This window comes from Haliotis cracherodii, unplaced genomic scaffold (assembly GCF_022045235.1).
Source record: "Haliotis cracherodii isolate W230 unplaced genomic scaffold, xgHalCrac1.p SCAF_8, whole genome shotgun sequence".
Classification (NCBI taxonomy): Eukaryota; Metazoa; Mollusca; class Gastropoda; order Lepetellida; family Haliotidae; genus Haliotis; species Haliotis cracherodii.
The window spans coordinates 55,439,970-55,452,180 of NW_027266341.1; the positions used below are offsets into that span (position 1 = coordinate 55,439,970).

Genomic DNA, 12,211 nt, shown 5'->3' on the forward strand with positions numbered 1-12,211 from the left:
ACCATCAAACATGGGTGTATACTTTCTTTTGCCCGGCAGTATATGTGCATATTTCGGTGCAAGTCGACATGGACGGCTGTGAAATAAAACATGACAGGGAAACATCAGGGATGACCTTGTGTTCATACATATAGTGTAGCACTGCGTAGAAAAGGGATGTTCATATACACGGCACGTACGTCCGCTAAAACAACACTGGGCGGGCATTACAATCAGCTGCAAGTGACACATCGGTGCATCTTACGTGGGTTTTATTGCTTTGAAATATGTCAGACATGTAATCTAATACATTGAGGAACAGTAATCTACATCATGGCGCAAACCACTGTTCAGGGTCTTTTCAAAGTGAGCGGATTGTGCCCGTGTCAGGTTTCCGTAACAAGTGTCAGGTAGAGCATCCCAGGAAACTAGATTCAACGTCATGACTGACACGTGCGCCATAGTTGGGTGAGCATACTGTTGCAACATCATCTACGGAATGTGAACAGTGCCGTTGAGTTGTCGTTCTTGTGTCATCGATGTTGAGATTGGCTGTTATCATATCGATGCGATAAACTGTATTTCACGTCCGATATGCAAATGAAGTCATCTGGCAAGAACTATATTTAAACTGCATACATCGATGCAATGTCTGCTTGCTTGATAAAATATTTGACTGAGGTTCCCAAGAAGTTTTGATAGGGATTTATCAATATGTGTGTGATTCTGTAGACATACATGGCTGCATATTATTTGGCACTATATGATAAATAGGGCGGTTCACCGAAACACTGTATTCATACGCGGTTTCCAAAATTACGTCACTGAGCGTCATTACGTCTTAAACATCAATTGACGTTATATAAAAAAGAAGGTATTACACTTATATATAAAAAATGACAAGATATGCATTATGCTCGGGGAATTTCGCTCGAACACTTTTTCTTGGCTAAAGTGAGTGAGTGCTTTTTAGCAGTATTCCAGCAATATCACGACGGGGGATACCAGAAATGGGCTTCACATATTGTACCCATGTCGGGAATCGAACCCGGGTCTTTTGCGTGACGAGCGAAGACTTTAACCACTAGGCTACCCGACCGCGGCTCTTACGATATAAGTAATGAGTGATATATAATTATTATAATAATATTATTATGCATGTATATCCTAAAAAGTTAGTGTTAAGTGGAATAATATACTGTCATTACTCCAATTAATTCAACCCAAATGATCATTTTTGAAAGGCGAAACGTACCTGCGGTTACCTGGTTCAATAGAAGGATTGAATGCAATTTGACAAAATTAGCATCACAATGATGCATTATTACTTAATCTCATTAAAACACCAGTAGCCACAAACACTGTATCAACATACCAAAAACGTACATGTGAAAATTAATTACATTGATTAACATCGCATTACCAAGCTAATACCTACCTGCTTCTCTAATTACGTCTGTCAACACACGTCAAAGTTTAATACAGGTTAATAAGGACCTTTGTTTCTATCTAATTTGCTCTGTAAACTAGTCACATGAAACATGAAACATGAAACGGGTTTAGGTGTGTGTGTGAGTGGCTAGGCTCACCTATTCACTAAATAGGTTGCTAATTACGAGAATATACAAAAGGATAACATCATAATCTGACGGATGCTACTAATTACCCGTTAATTAGGCTCCGGCTAAGACAACAACGCTGATCGCTTTGGGATGCAGGGGTTAGCTATGGTGACAAATTTTCTTTGAAGTTTACCGACGATAAATCCAAAATAAGAAAAAGATACGCGCATTTATTTGTTTGATTATCAACAGTGTAATTTTACATTTATTAAATCAACAATGCCTTCATTTTCAATTCTCCGATTCCTTTTTAACCACAAGATGTAAAGATATTAGAGATTTATTGAATGCATTTTGTTCGAAATAACAATTGCAACGAACTTCTTCTGGAATAGAATTACTACAAGTCACACAGCTGCATTAATACATTCACAAGAAACATCTGAACCCTCAGCATCAATGGAGATTAAATATGTTTATTTGTATAAGCATTATGCTCAGAACACCCCTGACGCCTTGTCTTCCCCGTAACACCGGTACCTCGAGGCTAGGTTCGCAATACGGCCAATCAGTGTCACTGGCTACAAGCCGATATGGACGACAAGCGAAGGTCATACACAAACATAAACATTGAATTAATTTGTATTATTACTTAAATCTGACCTAAACAAACATGTCATAGTTAATAACAAGAGGTGAGGGGTCATGCTCCATCTGTCGCGCTCCGTGGCCTATTCTTGATTGAAACATTATAGCACCTGACAGGTTGGAGTTACTGAAAAAGATTAACTGGATCCTTTCCCTTCTGACATAAATTAACGAATTTTACCGGTCCCACAGAGTTATCTAATATTTTATATAATTATTTGATTCAAGATCATGATGTAACTGCAAAATCGTTTAAATGGATAGCAACAGTGAAAAAATACTAAATGATGTCGGACTGTCAGAAGTATTCATAAACCCATCTATTTGCTCAACTTCATGGCTGGTTTCAGAGCTCGAGAAATTTCTTAAAGACCAATTTATTCAACAGTGGCGAGAATGTATCTTATCAAGTTCAAAATGTTTGTATTACCAACACTTTAAAGAATTACCAAAATTCGAAAATGTTCTATTATTTCCCAAAACTATCTACCTGCCGATTTTACATTTTCGTACATCGAATCCTTATTTGCTTATTGAAACCGGCCGATGGCGAGGGTTACCGAGGGAATTCCGTGTCTGTACACTATGCAATTCATCTGCTGTTGGAGACGAGTTCACTATTTTTTTAAGTGTGCAGCTCTTCGCCAACAACGACTTCTTTATATCCCCAACAATTCTTATATCTGGCCAAATATGTGTCAAATATCACCTAATAATATATCAACTTTAAAACATCTGTTCATATATATTGTACATCACCTATATATAATTATGAAGGCATGTTACTATCTTGATCTGCATTGAATATCTATTGTGATCACTTGTAATCGGTGGATATCTATACGTGGCATTCTAGAAGACGGAGATGACTTTTTGATTTTAACTTCTGTATTATTTCAATGCGATGTTTATCCAGATCATTGCGCACGTGTTTATGAATCACAGTTGCGAAAAGGTGCGCAAATCCTGCCCCATTGTTGGTACCTGTCACAAACACATGAAAAGGCAAGTCAATTCTTCACCTGAACAAACACGGGAACATATGGCACAAAATAAAAGGGAATTGCATCGGATATAATTTGTGTCACTGATGCGTCAAATTTGGAAATTTCCCCCACCTGTCTACCATAAAAAAAATTGAAAGCTTTACCGAGGCATTGAATGTTGTAGCCTTAATCAAACAACTTCTGACAACAACAACAAGAGTCGTATGGGGCTGTGTGAAATCTTTGTGGAAAGAGTATGGTCGATTGAATCTCAAAGGTTGTGAAATGTAGACACCAAAGGCTGGAGCTGCTGGAATATGAAACTTCAGAAGTCCTCTCGTACAAACAAACATGCCTACATTAAAATGATATCTTAACTCTTGACCTCTTTTGTTCGTTGAATGTTGTTGTTGATGGAGATTTTCTCTAAACACGTAAGCTCGTCTTTGATATGAGATTATCTCTCTTAACGAAAACCGATCGAGGTTGTTCCAGTGGCAAAGCACAATAACGACCTGACCGTCATATTTATATACGACAGTAGAAACCTCCCTCCCTCTTTCCGTGCCACCAGTAGTTTTATAAGTCGCATATTTCATCACAGTGTATCAATATATTCAGGCATAATGGCTGAGTGTGGAAATTGCCTCCCTTAGTCGTGACAGGATCCGATGATTGTGTTTTCGAATCCCAAATTCGCTCTGATTATGTTTCTTTGTCTATCAAAAAGCGGCCTTTCAGATAGGAGGTTATTGTTCCAAGCTGCGTTAATCAAAACTGGAAAGGCGCAAAATTGATCGAATAATGTTTTCTAAACAATGCTAAAGAAGAATGATTAAATATCAGCAAAGAGACAATACACCGTGGTTCCGTGATTCCATTTCAAGTTTAGTTCTTGACATTTATATCAGAAGTCATATGTGAAACTGAGACATCGCTTCTGTTTAGTTAGGAGGGGGCACGGGTGGCCCAGTTGTCTAAAGCGCCGCGATTCGCTGTGCAGAGTTGCGTCCCTTGGGCACGCCAGAAACCTATGATTGTGGGTTCGAATCCCGGTTCGCCGCGTTTCTGTTTCTAGGTTTGTCAGCACCGTGCTCGTGGGTTTCACCGAAGTGGTAAACGTCTAAGACCTACATCACTTCGGGCTTTCCTCCCACATTAAGCTGACACGCCGTGATATAACTGGAATACTGTTAAAAGCGGCGTTAAACCCAACTCACTCCCTCACTGTTTAGTTAGGGTCATCACTGAATGTTAGTAAGATACCTACAGTTACATGTAAGTCAGCATCCCGTGCAAAGAGATTTGACTCAAGACTCGATGACTTGAATGGAAGTTGCTAGGATCGCCAGCGCTATGTTATGCATAGAACTATTGCTGGCCTGTTTATGACATTCAGCATTATCATCGAAACACAAATACACTGAGGTATCAAGAGAAAAGAGATTTGAAGAGAAATTGAAATTCGTTCCATACCCATGACGCAAGATCTCAAAAACTGTAAAAACCGTTTTCATATTTCAATTTTAAAACTGCAACTAGGTAAAAGCTACGGAAATAAATAAAAACAAGTCTATACCTTTGTCGTTTCTTACAGAATCACTTACTAATAATTTTCTTTCTCTACGTGAAGCAGATAAGCATACGATATGCTCTGGTTCAAGAAGTAACGTCCCTTTGTTTATCAGTCAGTAGAAGTCAACGAGTAAGAAGATAGCAGAGTCTTGGTAGCGTCATGACGTAACATCATCGCGTCCATGCAGATAGTCATCGTGACCTCCTACGTCGAGGGTCTTTGTGACCAGGTCAGCCTGTCCCGACCCCTACGGCGCTGTCCCCGCCAGGACATGTAATTAGAGAGTATTGATCCTCATTAGGGAGAAGGATTAGTGATGAGGACACGGGATTATCTCCCCTTGATACAAGGACATGGGATTATCTCCCCTTGACCCTACCGCCCAATACGGGTTGGTAGACCAGTTGACCCCGGTTCCTGAGTAACATAAGCATGAACTCGTACAGTGTAGCGGATTAATATGGAGATGACGTAGTTTGTTTGTTTGTTGTTTAACGCTGCACTCAGCAATATTCCAGCTTTATGACGGCGGTATGTAAATAATCGAGTCTGGAACAGACAATCCAGTGATTGACACCATGAGCATCGATCCACGGAATTGGGATCAATGGCACGCATCAAGTCAGTGAGCCTGACCATCCGATCCCGTAAGTCGCCTCTTACGACAAGCACAGTCGCCTTTTACGGCAAGCATGGGTTGCTGAAGACCTATTCTACCCCGGATCTTCACGGGTCACTGGAAAATAAGGGGCTGTAGGGTAGCTTAGCGATTTAAATCGATGGGTTCGATTCCCCACACAGGTACAATGTCTCTTTCTGGGCTTCCGCGCCACGATAATGCGGAAATATTGTATAAAGCGCCGTAAAGCCATACTCAATCATTCTCGAAAAAGTATCAATGACACCGTGTTTGTATTAATATATCATATTACATAACTTCCAACAGATAACCCTTTGACTGAATGTTGACAAAAACTTGCGCTTTTACTTGGTCCGTCAGTGTGAGAATGATTTCAACCTTCGCTTTCAACCAACTGTATACTCACATTTTAAATTGCGACTGTATGAGAGACCCCACCCCCAGCCCCTAGGGATATGATTACCCGAACACCGCGAGCGCACGTAATGTGACGTAACGTGACGTGCGTCCATCTCATAATCGACCGTCATGCTGATATTGTTGCTTATCCTTTAACGCCATGCACCTCTTTCGTATACTTTAACGTCATGCATATAGATATACTGCAACGCAATGCATACAATTCTTACACTGTCACGGGACGATCGGGTAGCCTAGTGGTTAAAGCGTTCACTCGTCACACCAGGGTTCAATTCCCGACATGGGTACAATGTGTGAAGCCCATTTCTGTTGTCCCCCGCCGTGATATTGCTGGAATATTGCTAAAAGTGGCGTAAAATCAAACTCACTCACTCACTTATACTGTCACATCATACATATACTGTTCCCTATACTTCAATACCATGCATATCGTTCTAATACTCTGTAAAGAAATATCAACATTTCTACCTACGCTTTAACGCCTTTTCATATACTGAAAAGCAATGCATACGTATCTTATTGTCCGTGAGTGAGGTGGATTTTACGCCGCTTTTAACAACGTTCCAGCACTACCACAGTGGAGGACACAAGACATGGGCCTCACAAATTGTACCCATGGGGGGATTCGAACCCGGGGCTTCGGCGTGATGAGAGAACGCTTTAACCACTAAGCTACCCCACCGCATACACGTTGTCTCGATGCATATGTTCTTCCGCTGTAAAGTCTGTATCTTCATAATACTTCAACACCAACTAAATAGTTTTTTTCACGTGAACACTTGAGATCTTTACCAAATACAATAACGTCTTGCAGACAGTATTATATATCACTGGATACTATTATATTTAGACTAACATTTAGACTCTGAAATGTTATTACACAATATCCTTCTTGACTCTAAAAATAAAATAAAATTCCCTATGCTGATTTGTGGAATAGAGCTAGCTTGAGCTGTCTAGACTTGCTTTTGTATGCATTTCTAGATTATCTTTTTTTCATAAAATAAATATATTCCACGGTTATGGTGCAGGACTATATTATATTTAAAGATCTAACTTATTAAATCATCTGAAGAAACCATTCCCTATACAGTAAAACCTTGTTAGTCCGGAATCCTGTAAAACTGACGATCGGTGTTCGGAACGTTTATATTAATGTTTACCCAAGATTCCTTAAACCGGAATATTGTTAATCCGGACGATTTCATGGGGGGGATGTACGGTACGGATTAACGGGGTTTAAAGGAAATAAAGTCACACATGATAAAACGTCTCTTACAATATCTCCCATGCCTCGTTACCGTATGGAACTGGGACTTTTCCCTAAGAGGGCATAATGAGTGCAGACATACTAGTAGTCTGTCTTACAGACCCTGATACAAATATATATCAAATACAGCCCATGCAAGTCTATAATGTTTGGCAAGTCTCGATTACTGTAGTATCAGGATATCTGAAAATGAAGAGAGTCACTGGGCTCCCTTTTATTATATTTTTATTAAGATAACTGAACAACTGTTTTTTTCTGTACGATATGTTCATTTCAGAGACTAGATGTTAGTCTAACATACTAGGTACTTCCGTGTAATTGCTGGAGTTGATGGACGCTCACTCAACCATCGGCGTTGTGCAGTACTGCATGGTCATGTTCACATTCTGCCTCATCCTGCTTGTGGGCTGCACATGCACACAGCAACACACACGGGGTCACATCAGCTTTAGCATCACATACATTATGTTGACGGTTCCTACCATACACTATCACCTACGTTAGTCAACTCGATTCGTCGACATTAGGAAATCAACAAATGAAATTCCCACAACAAACCAGGACACCGTTCGTCCATAAAACGAAAAGAACAAACGATTACTGTTTTAAATGTTTAAATACAATAAAAGGAATTTTGCTAATTACCCAAGATTCGATAATCCGGAATTCTGTAAATACGGTCGATTTCAGTACAGTAATATTCGGGTAAACGAGGGTAACGCTGACTGAAATAAAACGAAAACGTTTAATTTAAAAATAAAATTAATGTATTAATCTAATTTTATATTTTGTTAATTTTGTGTGTGGTTAAAACTGTATAATTATCGAAACTTCGATAATTAAACATTTTCATTTTACCTGGTAGGCACAGCGAGCATGTGGCTACTTTAACAGCTTGTTTAAAGCGTATAGATACAAAACCGTGATAAAATGTCTCCGCTCTTTCATACACAAGTCTGTCAAATATTTGAAAATAAATTTACATATCAATACACAACCGAGGAATTTCAATATAGAAAATCACAGAGCGTGGTGGCTTCGGTAAACGCATCTGTGCCCTCCTTCGTATTATGTTTACTCAACAAATGCATATCCACGGGTGTTCTGATTTATTACACTGGAAACTAAACTTGTAAACACAGGTATGTTTCTAATAATAAACCATTGCTCATTATTTCACATGGCGGTGACATTGCTTCTTTATCCCCGGAAATGTGATATGCATGCCACTTTTCCCAGAAAATTATGAAATCCCCAAAATATTGTAATTCATCGTGCTAGGCGTATGTTGTATTTTTTCCACACAAAATAGTAAATAAAGTGCAGAAAACCTTTCAAATGCCAACAACATATTAGTTATTATTGTAATTACAATTATAACCTGACGCGCATTTGTCAACATTCGTTGTTTGGTAAAATTGTACCCGCATTAGTTTGTAAATTTTGTTTAATATAAATTATAATACTTAGTTCCTTAATCATACTATCGAATATTATCGGTTGTATCATATAAGTTAAAAGCACTAATCACATCTTTATTTCTTTATTTCCAGGTGCATGAAACTTTCAAAATGGACGAATGGCCCAGGCTTGTGTAAGATGAAGCGTGTGATTGGTTACGCTCTTAACCAATCAGCGACGACCTGTGCAGCAGTAAGAGCAAACGATCCACGCATTGAAGTGGAAACCGCCTTAGCGCTAGACCGAGCGCCTCGCATTCAAACCTATATCGCGCTGAAGCGCAAACTGAAATGCGACGACGAATGGCTTTCAGATTTTCTTCACAATCATGGATTGGGGATACTGTTTAAAAGTTTGGACAAGTCTAGAAGACAAAAGTGTGGGAGATTTTACTGTGTGGTACTTCGAATTGTGATTATTCAGTGCATACGGGCAGTCATGAGTTCTCAAACCAGCTTGGATTATATTATAGAGAACGAGGACTTTATACGCAAGTTCTCCACAGGTAAGTACATATCACAGAACACAGGTGAAAATCTGACAACTGCCACCGTAGTCAGAGAACTGCACCACATATGTCCCAGGCCAGTCTCGCTGCTCTTAGCCAGCTTGTAATGTTTACCGGGTCTAGGCGGCAGCTAACACGGAATTTTGCCTTTAAGTGCGGTTTTAATCACCAATGTGTTGTTTAAAAGCGACAGATGTGCTAATAATTATTAAGGAAGCTGTTTGAGAGCCGAGTTAGAGCTATAAGAACTGTAGGTGATGTTGGACGTATAGAAATGACTGTGACAAGACAAGAGACAACCATACTGTCAACACAAGTAGCCTTTAGGCCAGGTGAAGTAAGGGGGGGAGGGGGGGATGTTTGAACGCTGTGCGGCGGACGAACGTTCTGGCATTTTGTTTCACCTGAAGAATCCTTTCGTCTCGGGGGACTGGATCATTCAGTTTTGTGAAACTTAAAATTTGAATTATCAATAGAATAGACAGTTCTAGAACACACACGTCATCACCTTTTTAATATCATTTAAACACTTTCTCTACATGTGTCGATCATTATATATATTTTTTTAAATTAAACAATTTTGATTGAATTGAATTGAATTTTTGACACAACCGCATATTATTTATCGGTGGTTTTACTCTGTGGGATCCGTTTCTGTTTCGGGAAAGTGTTTCATCAAAATTCTCATATTTTCTCAAACGTAAAACATATGGTTAAGATTATCATTTTTATTGTTTCAAAGTGGAATGTGACCAGATGCTGATACAAGGAAGATTAGATTGCAGTGAAAATGCGATACCGAGAACACCAGTCAAATCGAGAGCTAAATACTGTCTAATTAATCGCAATAGGTCCCCAGGCTAATATTCGTAAAACCTGGTACGCAGCTTAAACAATACTCCACACCCGGGGATGATGTTTTCGGCCCATCCATCATCACCTAGAGCATCTCGCACCTGGTCTACCTGAGCGACCTACCTGTGATACCTGTCGTTTCAGGTTTACCTGTAGCGTTCTCCCTGGAGTCGAGCCAATTCGGAGTGGTGGAAATATTCCTCTGCTGACTAGAGGCGATGCCGGCCAGTTTGACACACATTTTCAAGTGATGACAAACGCAAAAGCGACTCCCTCACTCTGGTTCAATCGTAGCTTTAATATAGTCCCTCCAAATTGATTCGTGTTTTGGTTGAATATTTAATGTATTTGAAAGTGTTAGTTTAACACATAAGAGATAAAACAACATGCTGTTAAATGTCATTTCACTATCCCCATATTAAACTTTAAAATTATCATATCATGCACTACCTATTGTGATGATTTTATAGAATATAGTACCGTGCATTTAACTGTTATTTAATTATATTTAACGCTTAATCACTAGTGATAAGTAATACAGTCTTAAACAAACGTTAACGATGGTGGTATTTCATTTTTTTAACTCTAGGATTTGTCGAGTTTGGCATGGAGTAAATCTACATGTGCTTACTACGTATATTAAATGATATCGTTTTGCAATTAATTAAAATATATGATGACACAGAATACCTGGTATAACAATATACATTCAGATCAAGCGAATCTCTTTGAACTCACAGGTAACCCTTAGGCATCTATGATTCAGTGGTTGTTACCTTTAGGTGAAATGATTCAATAACTTCCGTGTTGAGAAAAACAATTCAGTCAAAATTTAACTGAACCTATACTGCGAGTATTGTAAAGTACTGACATGAAAACCTAATTCATAACACAAACGTTGTCTAACCACAAATACAAACAAGGTTAAATTTAGTGTAATCCCTACTTTATGCGGTAACATTGGTTTAACTTACCAACATGCATAATATATGAATCATACTTGAATAATTATCGGATATTTTAAATGATCCCCATAACACGACACTGTTCAAACACTTAAATACATGTGCAGACTCGGTACATGTTCGTTCGTATTCGGTCAGCTTTAGTCATGGTGTTGTATTAAACATGTATTTGCGTTGGGATACTATTAAGTATATTAGTATTCATTATATTCTTAAAGTAACTTCTTCAATGGCTATGCTTGCCCGTTGTACGCTGTTCGGGGTTCATGGTGAGACGTTCAACGTGAGGCTAACAGGGCTATAGAAGGGGTGCTGGCGTTAAGTGTATGGCGTGTGTGTGAATGGGTAGCTGACTGGCTACCCGACGCTCGCTCTGGTAGTTGTGATACCTCATCCACCCGGAGCGTCTACCCGTTTCAAACAAGTCCGCGCCATCTGGTTGGGAAAAGGGTTACAATGATAAAAAGTATAATTTTGATCAAGAATAATGATTCGATTGTATTAAAAGCATTTATTAGTTTCACAAATGGTTTGAAAAGTTATTGGTGGATTGAGGTGGAGTTTTTTAAATATTATATTTCAGTTAATTGGGTACCATCTGTAATTGTACAACATTGATGATATGTACATTTAAGGTCCAACAAGAGGCACATTTGTCGCTTCCAGGTTCTTCCTCTATAACAGAGCGACAAGTCTTGATTGTGAACCACGATTATTGAACTTGCAGTTGCCACACTAACACAGAAAAACCATGAAGTGATAGTTCTCTAGTTGTTTCAGGGTGCACTGGAAACAGTGTTAAATTGCAACACGGGTTTGAAAATGTGGTGGAAACACATTTTCATAATTCGTTTTTTTCCCATGACGTTCTGCTGTCTGTTGTGGATTTACTCAGTCAATACGGCAGATGGCGATGTTGACGTTTTCATTTGGGCTTGTAGGAAAACCAATATGTCTGCGTCTAGCTAACAATGGCGACTTCCCCTTCATGCTTTAATTATGGAACTCAGATATCGCTGTCTGGAGACGTTTTCCTTTTGAGACTGCAGTTTTGTTGCTGATGGCAGGTTTCAAATGGTTAATCCGTGGTACCCCCCCCCCCCCCCCCCCCCCCCACACACACACACACTCTCTTATCTCACAAGAGTAAACACAACACCCGTTCCCCGACACGCAGAGATCTACCCCGAACACCACAAACATCGTTCTCGGTCCTCGTCATCGACCCTATCCCTTCCCCCAACGTTACAAGTAAACAAATGTTACATTTGGGATAACACCTTCTTAGTAAAGTACAGATTCTAGTACTTTTTTGAGTTACAAAAAAAGATGTTTTTTTTC

The 12,211-nt window shown here is 39.2% G+C and overlaps 1 protein-coding gene across 1 annotated transcript in view; it reads left to right on the top strand.

Moving 5' to 3' along the window:
- Window positions 1-8,892: 8,892 nt before the first annotated feature.
- The window catches only part of LOC139450697 (FH2 domain-containing protein 1-like), a 58,549-nt gene continuing 55,230 nt past the window's right edge, over window positions 8,893-12,211 (top strand). The window contains exon 1 of the mRNA XM_071232503.1: window positions 8,893-9,047. Within this exon, the coding sequence (XP_071088604.1) occupies window positions 8,981-9,047 (67 nt within the window). The 5' untranslated portion in view covers window positions 8,893-8,980. The remainder of the gene's footprint in view (window positions 9,048-12,211) is intronic.